The sequence below is a fragment of the Spermophilus citellus genome (genome assembly GCF_964194105.1).
Source record: "Spermophilus citellus genome assembly, chromosome: 1".
NCBI classification, from domain to species: Eukaryota; Metazoa; Chordata; class Mammalia; order Rodentia; family Sciuridae; genus Spermophilus; species Spermophilus citellus.
In genome coordinates this window covers 151,789,798-151,804,562 of record NC_138182.1, presented here as the reverse complement: position 1 = coordinate 151,804,562, position 14,765 = coordinate 151,789,798, and the positions used below count along the sequence as shown (strand labels likewise).

The following is a 14,765-nucleotide window of genomic DNA, read 5'->3' as shown; positions in this document are numbered from 1 at the left end:
CTGGTGTGTACAAAAAGCAAGTTTGTGTCAACTGCACAGAAGCCTGGGGCACCCTGCCCTCCAGCTTGCTCTTAGGGTTCTGAGCCATGAGGTCCATAGCCAGGAGAGCAAGGTTTTAGGTGAAGATGTTTTTGAGTGGGCATTGCACAAGTTAGGGCTATGGCCTTAAGCTTGTCATCAAAGCTCAAGTCATTTATTTATAGAGGTGCTGCTTAATTTACAATGGGGCTATGTCCAGATAAGTCAAAATACTATACCTAACCTGTCAAACATCATAGCCTGCCTGCAATATGTGCTTACAGTTGAGCACTCATCTAACACAAAGCCTGTTTTATATAAAGCATGTGATTTATTGGAAAACTCTAGTTTTGGGGTACTTCAACACCAGTGAAAGTTGAAAATGACCCAAGTTGAACCATCTTAAATCGGGACCATCTGTTTATGGGAGTGGATAAATGATAGATGGAAGAACCTGTGGAAAAAGTACCTGCCACACATTGTTTTTTAATTTCATAAACAGTGTGAAAGCCAGGCATGGTGGTACACACCTGTAATCCCAGCAGCTCGGGAGGCCAACACAGGAGGATTCAAAGTTCAAAGCCAGCCTCAGCAAAAAAAAAAAAAAAAAAAGCAAGGGGCTCAAACTCAGTGAGACCCTGTCTCTAAAATGTATCCCACACACACACCCCAAAAAAAGCAGTGAGTACACTGTGCCTAATGGCCCACTCCTATAATACAGCAACTCCAACGACTGGCAGGACAGCAAATTCAAGGCCAGCTTTAGAAAGTTAATGGAACCCTTCCTCAAAAAAAGACTTGGGCAGGAGTTGAGGGTGAGGCATTTATTTTCAAAGGACTGGGGGCTGCATGCAGTAGTACAAGCCTGTAATCCCAGTGGCTTGGGAGGCTGAGGCAGGAAGATCAAAGCCAGCCTCAGCACTTAGGATCTCACTGAGTTGCTTAAGGCCTCACTATCTCTAAATCAAATACAAAATAGGGCTGGGGAATGCCCCTGAGGTTTAATCCCTAGTACCCCACCACCACCCCAAAAAAAGACCTGGAATGTAGCTCAGTGGTAGAGAACTGCTGGGTTCCAGCCTCACTAACCCCCCTGCCCCCACCCCCACCAAAAAAATGCTAGGGTAGGTGCTGTTTTTGGACTGTTCTCTGACAAGTCAGTCCAATCTAGGTCTTAGGCTTCCAACCTTCTAGACTGTGACACCTTGCTTTTCTAAAACCCCATACTTTCACTTCCCATAGTTCCTTAGCTTGATATTAGCTGTACCAGCCCTGCCATAGTAGAACCCAACACTGGCTGTCTTTCCTTGGGCTTTTCCTGCAGAAAGTTCACCTACAGCCTGACACTTCTATAGTACTGTCAAACCAAACTCCACATTTATTGCTCCCTTCAACATCTATCTTACAGATGGAAAAATGTGGGAGGGTCAGAAATTTAGGCCCCAGGATTTACCCAGGGCCCTATAGCACAGAACTGCATAGCAAGATCTCAAAACTAGATCTGCCCCACATTAAAGCCACATTCATTCCACACGGTAGGCTTTTTTTTTTAAGGCATTTTAATTAATTGCTTATGGAAATATGAAGCTACTTTGGAAGACAGTTTGGAGATTTTTTAAGAATTTAACCTTTATTTTTTATGTGGTTCCAAGGAGTAAACCCAGTGACTCACCTGTACTAGGCAAGCACTCAACCACTAAGCTACAACCCCAACCCGTGTTTTCAAACCCTATTATAGAACCACATGGCATCACAATAGGCTACATATAAATAACCCCACACAGGGCCCAATTTTCAGGAAAAGTTTACATCCCCAAACTGTTCTGGTACCATCTATCTGTACCTTTATTTTCAGTGCACCCAAATTGAACTTTCAGGGAGCTTTAGGCAAGTCACTTCACTTCTGAGCATTAGGTCTCATCTGCACACACAGAAAAGGAAGGAAAGTAATACTTTCCTACTTCAACACTGCTTCGAACATTCAATAAAAAAATTTCACATGAAAATTCCCACTAATATGTCTGATATTTCACCCAACCTTGACAATGGACGCAGGTCTAAAAGATACAAACACTCAGCTGTCTCAGTGGTCAAAATAACATACTCAGAATTGAAATATACATCTGAACTCTGGAACCTGGTTTGGCACCACTCATCCCAACAAGAGGGCCAGCCAAGTAGTGCCTCTAAAGTATAAACATGCAGGTGATGAGGGACGGGGCAGGGGTCAGGGGTGGGATGCACTCATGTCTGGTTTAAAATGCGGATTCTTAAGACTGGGGGTATAGAAGAGTGATATAGCTATTGCCTAGTATTCATTTCAAATCCCAATACTGAAGGAAAAAAAAGATTCTGTAGTCATTGCAAGGTTCCAGATGAGGGACTGATTCATGAAGCACAGGACTCAAGAGCCATAATGGTTCTTAACCTCATTTTTAAAATCCCAGTGCCTAGGCCAGACTGGCCTAAACTTGCAATCCTCAACTAAATCGGTGGGATTACAGGCTATGTGCCACCATGCTCTACCCAGACCAAGTGTCTCAATAAAGATGTTTCTTATTCCAAGCACTGTTACCCAAAGGATCCAGAGAAGGAATTCAAGGCTCAAAGTTCTTGGTTGTAGATTTAACTTACCAAGATCACAAGGGCAGCATCAAGTTTAGCAAATTATGACATTATAGTGTCAACTCCTAACACTGCCTGGCCTGAAAATTATCTCTAGGCCTGTTTAAGATAAAAACTACATGATATATTGTAGGCATTTCCATCCACTAGTGTGGAACTGCATCCTCCTCCCAGCAGGGCATGCAACCAAGTGACACCTGCAGAACCCTCCACGTAAGTCTTCTATGTGCAATGCTGCCAAGGAAAACAAGAAATGAACAAAACATTTTTTCAAGTCTATTCACTGTACAGTAACAAGTTTAAAAACCTTCAGGATGGGCATGGTAATAATTTAACAGCTTTAAAGGCCATAAGCCCACCCACCACATCACTGCAACCTAAATTCTCTAATGTTAATACCATTTAAATAAGTAATGTTTCCCACAAGGAACTTATACATCTACCAAAGAGCTTCCTTGGTCTGTATCTCCAAGAACTGCCTTAACTTATGTCTAGGTGTTGTGTCCAACTGCAACTGAAAAATAAAATATTTTTTTAAAAAATCATTTGAACTTGAGCAACCAAAACATGCATTTCAGTGTATGAAATTAAAGCTAATTACGTGCACACCAAGATGCACTTTATGATATTTTAATTGTTTTGCAAGGCAATGGGAGTTTTGCTCCCAAATGGACTTAAGAATTAAGCAAAAATGTAAAGCTGAAAACTGCAATTTCAGACAGTGAAGGATCTGCAGTTATAGCTCAGTATTAGGTACCGTACTTGCCTAGCTTGTGTGAAGCACTGGGTTCAATCCTCAACACCACATAAGAATGAAGGTATTGTGTCCATATACAACTAAAAAAACGTCTGTGAGCTGGGTATGCAGCTCAGTGGCAGAGTGCTTGCCTTGTATGGGTGAGGCCCCAGGGTTCACCAGAACAAAAACCATCTTATGACCTTTTAAAAGACAACCTATATACAAAATTAAAAAAATGCAATCAGAGTGGGGAGGGCAGCTTCCAGCCACCCCCTTGCTTCTGGAATTTTTTGTAGCCATGCCTGAAGGCCTCCCAGACATGCAGGCCATGCAGTGAGCTCCCCTTTGTTTTATGCAAGTGCTTACAAGTTATAAGCAGCTCAGATCAGGTCCTGTGCAGCCAGGCCAACCATACAGCTCTTCCAAGGACCCCAAAGCCAAGTTTACCTGCAGTTGCACTGAAGGGAACTGAAGTCTGAAGACATCTAACAACAGCCTCAACTGCCGAGCCTCTCTGCCAGTCAGATACGAGGACCTACGCCCCAGGCAGGAATAGAGCACCAAGAAACAGTCCACATGACACTGAAGCACAGACAAGACAAAGTGCAGTTTTTAAAAGGAAGATTTATTTGACAAGTTTCACTTAGCGCAATACACCTAAAAGGAAATCACAATACAATGAAGATTTAAATCAAGGCCTCAGAATTTCATACAAACACCAAGACCGAAATCCTAAAGTATTGGTATTGCGTCTCAAATTTTCCCCATTAACTTAAAAAAAAAAAAATGCTTAAAACTTACGTGCCTTACTGGTTATTAAATGAAACTAGAATTAACAAACATGCCAAAATGTTTCACTTTTAATTGTAGACACAGCTCCTATATTGAGTTTTACAAAAAGCATGTCTTTCAACATGCATCCAAACAGTGTTCAATGTAATATGGTATAAGAGCAACATTTAACATAATTCAACTGCTTTAACCTAAATACACTTACTGCTTAAGTACATCCTACAATATAACTAACTTGAGAAAAGCTGAAAATTGTTTAACAGTTATAGTTTACTCAACTTTGCTGTTAACATCCTGGATGACTGCTGTGTTCAAAAATACTGAACCTTAAATCTTTCAAATAATCCTGATTCCCACATATAGAGTAAGCATAAGTCACAAGCTTGCATCGCAAAAACTGTTAAACTGAAGTTTTGTTTTTTCTTTAAAAAAAAAGTTGACCAAGAGTCAGTGATCAGGATCAATTACATTCCCCATCCACCACTCATACTGGACATGCTAGACATCCCTCCCATTCCGTTCACGCCCAAAGATGCACGGCTTCCACTATTGTAGTAGCTGCTGTTCATTGCTCCTTGGCTACCTGCAAAGAGATCAATTTGACAAGTTAGAAGTAGTGTCAGACACTCAGTCAAATAAAATAATGCATTCCAAGAAAAAATTTAAAATGTATACGAGTACAAATGGCTGCTGTCCAAGTGGCGAGAAGCATGTTTGGGAAAGGGGAATCCCGACTCCAAACAAGTCTCAATTAACCCCTTTTCTCTGCAGTACCAACTTGCCAGACTCTTGTGCTACCATTTAAATGGATTCTTCAGGATCAACGTGGAAAATTAAGTTTAAAGGAAAACTAGTGTTTTTCAAAAATTGCAAAATTACTTCATGTTTTTAAAGCTAAGCAAGGCATTAAAAAAAAAAATTTACCATAACAATCACATTGTGTTCTTCGAATGGCATGTATGAATAGGGAGCACAGGGGATGTCTCTTGCTTTTCCTATTCATAGTGGGCAGGAAGTGAGAGGACAAAGTTGGACTAAAGGCAACTCACTGTGCCCAAAATGGCAGCCTCCATGGAGTTAAGTCAGAGCCATTGACTGCTATAGAAATAGTGTTATTACAACATATCAGTATTTGCTATGGGAATTTAAATTATATTTTTTGAGAAAATATTTACCTATGCAATGTTTGATTGAAAATCACTGGAGTTTTCCTGTAAAACTTGGTCTGCAAAAGGATTTTGTAGGGTAAGACTATAATACCAAAATCACCATTCTTTAGACCAATTGAAAAAAAAATAATAATAAAACCATCTCTATGTTAACTGACTAGTAACTAACGGTCCTAAACCCAACCACCATTCTACTATTTAAAAATCTCCCTCCATCAAAAATTGATTTAACCAAAAGACAGAAAAAGTGTACTATTCTAATGTTTTAATAAATGAAGGCATGGTTTCTGGCTCGACAGTATTTCAAAGTTGCAATCACTAATTTTTATTAAATTCATAGAACATTTCCCCCGCCCAATGATTGTTTCTGAAAATTAAGCTATTAAGAACAATTAGGATCAAAAGCATACATTTAATAACCCAATCTCACCAAAAAAAAAAAAAAAACCTGCATAATTTCCCAACTAAAGAAAGCTACCTAAAACTTTATTTTACGTATATAAAAAAACATGCTTACCATATCCACTCATGCTGCTCTGGCCTCCATAGCCTCCTCCATAACCACCACTCAGCTGCTGGCTAGCTGGGCCACCATAACTGGACTGGTTTGCTGTTAAGAGAACATTAGAGCTTTGTTCCTTATGTAATGTGGTACCTGGTGGTACCGAGCTTGTAATTCTATATCTATGATTTTCCAGTCTTCATCTTATATTACTAACCCTGTCTCCTTCTGTCTATTGTCTATTTACCAGATTAACTCTTCTATTCGTCATTGAGCTAGTCAAATATTTATGAACCATATGGTTAACAGCAGCATACACATCAGCAGGACTAAATCCACGATTCCTTAAGCAGAGGCATTTTGTGAACATCTCATGAAACTGCTTGACTGGATTTAGTGGGGTTTCCCCCTTAGTTTGTTACATTTAAGTATGTCAATACACAGGTATCACTGAACACCTAATTATCCCCAGCTAATTATGCCCCCAAATTAATTATTTTAATCCTGTTTTTACTATTTTATTTTAGATGTAAGCTTCATACTCTAATAATTTAGCTGCATTCTACATTTCCCCCCCAAAGTACTTAAATCTAATTTGAATTATCTATCCTGAGCAGTTGATTCAACTCAAAATTTACATAGTAATTAATACAGTAATTACAAAATTCATTTAAAGTAATAAACTGCTTTCTTTGCCTAACTTAAATTGTTATGCTAACTTAATTATACTAAACTTAAATATTATGCTACACTTATTAATTATGCTATACTTATTATAGATTAACTTAACTTACAATAATCGACTTATACAGATATTTTGGTTTTTAAAAAAACTAACGATATTTACACAAGCCCATGCCTCCCATCATTTGGCTACCATAAGCACCACCGCTTGCTCCTGCTGTAGAATTCAAGAAGAGTTCTACATATCTGTGTTCTGAAATGAGAGAAAAGGTATACAAGGTTAGCTTAAAAAAAGGACACTAAAGTGATATTTACACAAACCCATGCCTCCTAGCATTTGGCTACCGTAAGCACCACCGCTTGCTCCTGCTGTAGAATTCAAGAAGAGTTCTACATATCTGTGTTCTGAAATGAGAGAAAAGAAAGTTTGAAAATGTTTGTTGGTGAAAGAAAACAAGATAAACACTAAGTTCTTTAACAAGTAGATCTGTGAACTTCAAACACTTTTGGTAAAAAAAAAAAAAAGTCTAGCTGCTTCTCTGATGTTTGTAGAAACTTGTCTTTAAACATTCATCTAAATTGTCAATTAAAAACAAACTTCAAGATATGTTCATAACAAATCTCCTTCAGTCATAACTAATTTTAAAACCCACAAATTTCCAACATATCCAAACCCACTATTCTATTTCTCTATCTTAAAATGTTCACAACCACCTAAGTGTCCCCAAGTGATTAATTCAGACTTACGCATATTTGCTTTGTCTTTTGACATAGCTGCCACGGCATCTTCATGAGTAGCAAACTCAACATCTGCTTCACCAGTTACTCTGCCATCAGGACCAATCTCAATGTGTACTCTCACAGGATTGAGTGGTGAAAAAAACTAAAACGACATTTCAAAGAAATCAAGTCAATTTGCTACTATTACGAAAAACTAACTTGTAAACCCAATTTTCATCGAGTAGAATAAGGTCCGAGTTTTTACTGTCATACTAAATATCTGACTTGTGAATTCATCTTGTACTTACATTATAAATGTCATTCTCAGTAGCTCTGTAAGGTAATCCCCGCATGTGTACACAATGCCCTGTTGTGCTCTGGAAGGTAGAACCACCATCCCCGTATCTGTGATCAGACATTCCTGAAAAACAGTAATTGAGGTCTAGATGGACAAGAGTGTAATACTCCTCAGCTGAGAAATTCAATTCTTACCTTACCTCTTCCAAATCTATCTGACCCAAATCCATAGCCATCATTATAGCCATTATAATCATCATAGCCTCCATAGCCTGAAAGACAAAAAGTACAATTAATCAAATAAAAATACCTAGACAAACAAGGAACAAACTGGTCCCACCTTGCACATCACCACATACCTCCACCATAAGCACCACGCCTCATCCTCTCAAAGCCAGCTCCTCTGCCAATGCTGTTATACCCTCTGCCAGCCCCAGGTCTGTCATAGGGACCTGGCCGCTGCATGGCCATAAGCTTTCTTGGCGGATCATAATGAGTTCTAACTTCAGCTCGACTGCTCTTAAATATTTCGATATACCTAAAGCAGTGTTCAAGAGGGAGGGGAATGGGGAGGGGAGAAAAAACATTAGTTCATTTCATACAGGTGTTTAGCTATACAAGAAAACAATCTAGTCATAGCCATGAAACTGACTAATATTTAAAGCCAGATTTCTTATATTTGCATAGGCAATGACCAGAAATTCACTCAATAATATTACTTTAAATGTAAAATTTACAGGGAAAAAACTCCTCTGAGGCAGAGCCCAACCTTAGGGGTAGAGAGGAGTACTATAAATAAATGATTTAGGAGGGAAATAATTCCACTCAACTTTCAACACATTTCAACTCAAATCCATTGGCAGTATGTATAGCAAGTGGGCTAAAAGGCCAGCCTCCACCAACAATCTAGCCCACACTACACATTTCCTCTCGCCAATATATACCCCAGCCTATGCTTTTAGTAGGAATCAGCATAGGTAAGCGCATGCTTCAATGAAAAATAGTCACAAGCAGAGAGAATAAAACCTTTTGTGACAATTTCTTGAAAGCTATGCTTATTAATACATATGCAGAATATTTATACAGCAAGAAAAAGTTTGTTGCATTTCAACTTTAAAAACAAGATCAGAAAGTATCACATTTTCTTATGGTAATATTAATTTACTAGGTGGGTGTTATTACAGCTAAAGCCAGGTTTGCATTAATTTTTAAAGCCATAGTCTCTCAACTCCATTGACTGGGGTTAATACGAGTCTCACAAAAATCACATAGCAGACCAAATTAACTAGGGCCAATTTTAAAACCTCAAATTTATTTAAAAGCAATATAGGACGCTGACTAGCAAAAGTCTGAACATGGCAAAATATCAATTAACTGGGAATAGGAAATAGATTATTTCCTCCTGTTAAGCAGAGAGAATATGGATTTAATTGTTTACCATAAGAAAAGTGACATATCCAACCAACCATCCATCCCCACCTGTGCCCTATTCTTTCCTTGTGTTTCTTTAGAGCCTTTTCAGCTATTTCCTGTGAAGCAAACTGCACGAAGGCCTCCCCCGTACTCCTCCCCTGGAAGTCCACCGGCAATGTTATCCCATTTGGCACGATTTCCAACCCTTCAACCCAAGGACAAATAACCCCAGTAGGGGGGCAATATTAACATCACAAGCCCAGAAATGATTCTTCTTATAGCTTTAAATAAACCAGAATTTTAACTTTAGGTGAATGGTATGTTTTCAACAAGTATTCTTTTAAATATGCATTGCAATAATATGAAGTTCCACTATTACAAAGTATAACTCAATTCTTAACACACCCCATGGTACAGTATGAATGTATAAAAAAAAAAAAAACTGCTGCTCCACACAAGGTGCATTAAGAATTCAACAATTAAAAACACTCTTATCTATGCAATGTTGAAAAGTATACAAGAATTTAATATAATTTTCAAGCATTAAAATAACAGTTTTACTAAATTCAAGACACACCTTTTACCTCATTTTATATTTCAATGCTTTAAATTATTGGAACTTCAAAAAAATTTTTTTTACAAGTACACATTTAAACATTTCATAAAAATTGAAACATTACTTAAATCACATAATTGACAAACATACAATCTAAACTTTCAACAAACAACTATCTACACAGCACAATCATGCACTCTTATGCTCTAACAGTAGTATGATTCACTTCTGGAAATTCCGTCTATGAAAAATCCTTTCCGTGGATACATTCCCAAGCTTACAAAAAGGGCTTAAAGCACTTTCCTAGAAGATATGAAATTATGTTCATTTTTAACGTTGACAGATACATTCAATTCTCACCAATTTAGATAAAACAAAACAGACTTGATTTCAGAAATTCTGACATTAGGACTTGATACATATCTGAGTCAAAATTTTAACACATCCTACACTAAACCATGAAAGGATTTCTTGCTCTTAAATCCAATTTTATTATATCAAGAATATTAATAGTATTTAAAACATTATGAATTAACATTCTGCTAAACATGCAATCTTATCAGCTCTTCAGCATAAAAACATTCAAATACTTTAGGCCCAAAACAATTTCAAAGCTTTCTGTACTGTTTTTCAGGTAATGAAACTATAAGCATTCAACCTGTACTCAACTACATTTGACTTTTCAGTAACAGTTTATAACAGGCTAAACCAAGATGTTTCCATAATAATTTTTTTATAGAGAATCAGACCATTAGAATTATTTCTGGTCTCATGTACCAAATAAGTGTCTTGAAACAAAGACACTTAACTCATAAATTACAACAACCTCACTCATTCTAACGTTAAGGAATCTTACCTTTAACTTGAAGTACTTTGCTAAACAGCAATGTAAGGGAGGTGGTTAAGCTGTTGAGGACAATCCTCAAAGATCTACTCTGAACTACAATACTAAATATAAGCAAAGTTAACATTTTGGTACTTCTAATTTCCACCTTTAAGATGGGCTTAAGTTATTTGAAGGTCTCTAGGAAGAAAACATTAATTCATCAGCATATACTCACAACCTATTTAAGTACCTAATCTAATCAATTTTAATTAATCATATCTATTATTCATGTTGCGAGAAGCTAGCCAAACTCACTGCTCAGCAACAGGACTACATACCTGAGAAGAACTGAACAATTTCTTCCTTGCTACATCCAAAGGGGAGTCCTCTAAGCCGTACAAAGCCATCATTGGCCGTGTCAGGACTATTTGGACCAGTATGCTTCAACACCCAATCCATTTCAACGTTGTTTGACTTGAATACTGAAAGAGGTGCTTAGAATTAGTCAATTTTGGAAAATGATAGAACAAAGTTCAGATTTCCTGGGTCTTTAGATAAACTAAGAAGAGTTGCCATAAACTCCCTTAGATGACCATTTCCATGCGGTCAAATACCTAAAATTCAGAACAGGGTAAGAACTCTATGTGTTTAACATTTTACTGTTACTAGGGCAACATAAATCAAACCTTCAACATATCTGTGTCCCATAGTTTCTCTGTCTTTTTTCAGGGCCAATTTGACTTCATCTTCTGATTCAAGTTCAACAAAAGCCTCGCCACTCGGTCTGCCTTCTCTGGTGTAGATGAAACGAATACCTTGAGCCCCATTTTGAATTTTGCAGTCTGGAAAGAAAACAACCGTTAATACAGAATTTACAACCTAAACTACCTGTGGGTGATACAGATGGAATTTATGTCACCACTAAAAAGTAAGTTATACTTGTGAAGCCTAAATGAAGATATTACCAACTCCCAGCATGTCTCTCCTCAGTATTTAAGCATTCATCATCTCATCATCCATGAAACTCATTCCCTAAATACATCTTAATTCAAGAAAACCCAATATTCAAAGCAGGTTCGCAATCAAACTCATCTCTAACGCTTGGTACTCAAGTCTCATTAGTCTTAGAACTTCTAACAAGATCACATCTGGACCTTGGGACTTTACAGCATTTTCTGAACACATTAGATTGAGTTTTGGTCCAACCAATTTGACAGTTTTACAGCTGACAGTTTACAGTTTCTCAATCAAATCCAATGCAAGCCCAATACTCACCTGAAAGGGGATCATGTTACCAAGCTAAAATGCTCCAAGTTGCACAGCTGAAACCAAACCCAGTCTTGCCCCCTGCAAAAGTGGCTTCCAGTATACTTGATTCTTGTTTTACAGGTCGTTTTCTGTTACCGTAGCTAAATTCAGATAGTAAGTCAATACTACAAGTATCTTTTCCAAAACTTGAAAACTTCTTCCAAATATAACTCAAGTCTACTCTTACTAATACCAGCAACAAGAAGATTCCAGGAGAAATTATTCAGAAAAGCTACATACAGTTGTTTAAAAAAAAAAAAAAACTACACAACTAAGAAAACATCCCTGGGCTTCACAATCCTCAACTGTAAAGTGAGTTAAATAAAGAAGCAGACGTGGACTGGGGTGTAGCTCAGTGGCAGAGCGCTTGCCTAGCATGTGTGATGCACTGGACTGGGATCCTTAGCAACACATAAAAAATTAAAGGCATGCTGTCCATCTACAACTACAAAAAAAAATTTTTAAGTAGTAGACGAGCAGGAACTCTTCATTTACCAAATCTCAATTAGGAAAACTAAAATTAGAAAGTGACCATTTTAACTTTTCCCAACAAAAATACCCCTTTCCAAACACCACCAAAATCAGGAAACAGTTATACTTTAAATTACTATAATTTGCCCAGCTATTACTAGTCTATTTTCAAGATTGAGGGGGAAAATCCCACTTATCCAAATCGACATTTTAGAAAGGACATCCACAAGAGATGAGTTGTTTTAAGATCGGAAAAAAAAGAAAGAAAAACTCCAGTGGGCAGCACCCCCATCCGGGGGAGGGGGGGCGAAGAGACCGGGTGGAGCTTTCACAATTTCCATTGCGTAACAGCGGCCCGCTGGGCGCAAGGAGCAGAGGGAACCGCTACCGCCCGCGCCCCGCCAGGGGGCGCCACCCGCAAGGCCCACTCGCCCCGCCCCACCCCGCCCCACCCCGCCCCGCCCCGCCCCAGCCCCAGCCCCAGCCCAGCCCCAGCCCCAGCCCCAGCCCCAGCCCCAGCCCCAGCCCCAGCCCCAGCCGCAGACCGGCCCGCTCGCCAGCCCGCCCGACAGTGGGGTGACAACTCCCGCCTCCTGTTTCAAACTCACCGGAAAAAAAACGTTGCACTTCATCGGCCGAGCAAGACCAGGGCAAGCCCCGGACCTTAACCACGAATCCTTCTCCGCCTTCGGTGCCCAACATCATCGTCTCTTTGAGGATCCTGGCGTCGAAATAGACTGTAAGGCGGGTTATGAGGATAAAACCTAAGAATGTTAACTAAATGACCCTCCACCGTCGGAGCGCCGCACGGGAACCAGAGAGGCGACAGGAGCTTCACCCGTGCAGATACCTTAACCCACTCCAATACCCCACACCATTGGCCAAGGATCCTAACCCCGAAGCCGTTTGGGGCACAAAGTGCCCAAACTCCAAGCCGAAGGGACCCCGGCCTAGAGCCAGCGTGGAGGCAAGGAAATGGCGGCGGCCTCTTCCGCTCCGCCTCCTCCGACATCTCACACAATAGAGTCGTCGCGGCCTGCAGGCCTCGGCGGCGCTGCCAAGGCTCAGCGAAATTTCCGCAGCACTTGGCGGCAATTCGCAGTTTGACAAAGGCCCCCAGGCTCTACCAGAGCCTTAGGAGTCAAGCAATCCCCGCAAAAAGAGCATACTTGGGTGTCGCTGGGCGGCAAACAAGGATCCGCGGAGACTCACCTACACACACGACTTCGGTGTGGCTAAGACGAAATGGCCAGCGGGCGCCTGCGCAACCTAAATAAGGCCCTTTGAACAAGTTCTGCGCACGCGCAACCAGCTCCCTGCACCGCCCCTTGCATCACACAGCAACTAGGCGCATGCGTAATATATACAGTGGGCCCACCTTCGGCAGTAAGACGATTTTGCGCATGCGTTTTTGGCTCAGCCTCCGGCTTCGTAAAGGTGCCGGGCTTTTTATGCGCCTGCGTCTTCCCACAGATATTGAACTTGGAGCCTCAGCGGTTTATAACTTAGTTTCCTGCGCATGCGTTTTTCTTCGAACCGTTCTCTAGTCTTACCCGCCAGAGTGGGGGTGGGGAATGGCGGCAATCAGTTCCCTATGGGGACTGTATGGTAGTTCCAAGCTCAGGGTTGTCGCGAGATAGCTGTCCTCCTATTCCCCATGGTTTTATCCGCGCTCCTGGCCAACCTGAAACAGGCGCGGACTTCCTTTTCCCCACGCTACCTGTCCCCTTTTCTTCTCTAGAGCCAGCCTTAGCTACCCTGCTGCAGACTTCTTGTCCCCAAAGCCACCCCCGACTTGTGGCAAGTCCAAAGCGTGTGTACTACTTCCCCTTACCTGCAGCCATAGGGCCTAAGGCCGCAGCCTCCACAGCATCCTTGTGCCCATGCCAAAGCCAATACCCGGCTTTTGCTTAACGAATTCACACGGGGCGACCCCCCCACCCCCACTCTGCCCCAGGGTTGGTGGGGCCTGAAAGCCACGGGCCCTCTCACGAGATGGGATCACCCAGTGCCACGACCTGCCTCGGTGCCACATCCTGCCTCGCCTCGTGAACCCAGGATGAGCTTGCAGGTGTGTCTAGACGCTGCTGGGGAGACAGTTACCATTTACTCTTTCCAAGACTGATTCCATTTCCAAGGTAGAGACACAGTTCACGATTCGAAGGGGCCTCAGGGTCACCCGCTGTGCCCATGTGGCGCGAGATCAGAAGAGTTTGTGATTTCCATCAGCACCACCGAAAACTAATATGATGCCCCTACCTTCCCAAGCCTCCCCAGAGTCTCTGCCGCCCCCCAGCCCTGGTAGACGCAAGCAACAAACTAACAATAAGTCAGTGTTGGACAGTGCTGCAGAATACCACAGTTAGTGAGCCTCTCTGAGGGTCACCCTGGGAAGAGGGATGCAAAAAGTGTTTCCCTCCAGAATGTAAAGGTGTGAAGGCCAAGTCCATAACTGTTTTAGTAAGACAAAAGAACTCATCAAAGGACAGATAGGATTGCAGGGCATGGTGGCCACGACAGGAGGATCACCAGTTCAAGGTAGAGGACCGAAAGTTCGATGTCAACCTCTGCAATTTGGGCTGCGGATGTAGCTCAGTGGTAAAGTGCCCCTGGGTTCAATCTGCAGTATCAAAAACAAAGATCAA

General features: G+C 40.9%; 1 protein-coding gene across 7 annotated transcripts; it reads right to left on the bottom strand.

Annotated features, from left to right (window-relative positions):
- Window positions 1-3,986: 3,986 nt before the first annotated feature.
- Window positions 3,987-13,312, bottom strand: HNRNPH1 (heterogeneous nuclear ribonucleoprotein H1). 7 transcript variants are annotated; one of them, XM_081282321.1, is made up of 13 exons: window positions 12,729-13,309; window positions 11,028-11,183; window positions 10,680-10,823; window positions 9,026-9,164; window positions 7,906-8,084; window positions 7,747-7,818; window positions 7,558-7,691; window positions 7,277-7,412; window positions 6,875-6,934; window positions 6,723-6,782; window positions 5,861-5,953; window positions 5,350-5,399; window positions 4,603-4,757 (listed from the first exon to the last, which is right to left on the bottom strand). In XM_081282321.1, the coding sequence occupies exons 1-12, from the start codon at window positions 12,823-12,825 to the stop codon at window positions 5,350-5,352; spliced, it is 1,320 nt and encodes a 439-aa protein (XP_081138447.1). In that variant the 5' UTR covers window positions 12,826-13,309; the 3' UTR covers window positions 4,603-4,757. The 7 variants fall into 7 exon arrangements, with proteins under 7 accessions (XP_081138444.1, XP_081138443.1, XP_081138445.1 ...); XM_081282320.1 differs by having other exon boundaries at window positions 6,693-6,782; window positions 12,729-13,307; XM_081282318.1 differs by lacking the exon at window positions 5,350-5,399 and having other exon boundaries at window positions 3,987-4,757; window positions 12,729-13,312.
- Between the last annotated feature and the right edge of the window lie 1,453 nt (window positions 13,313-14,765).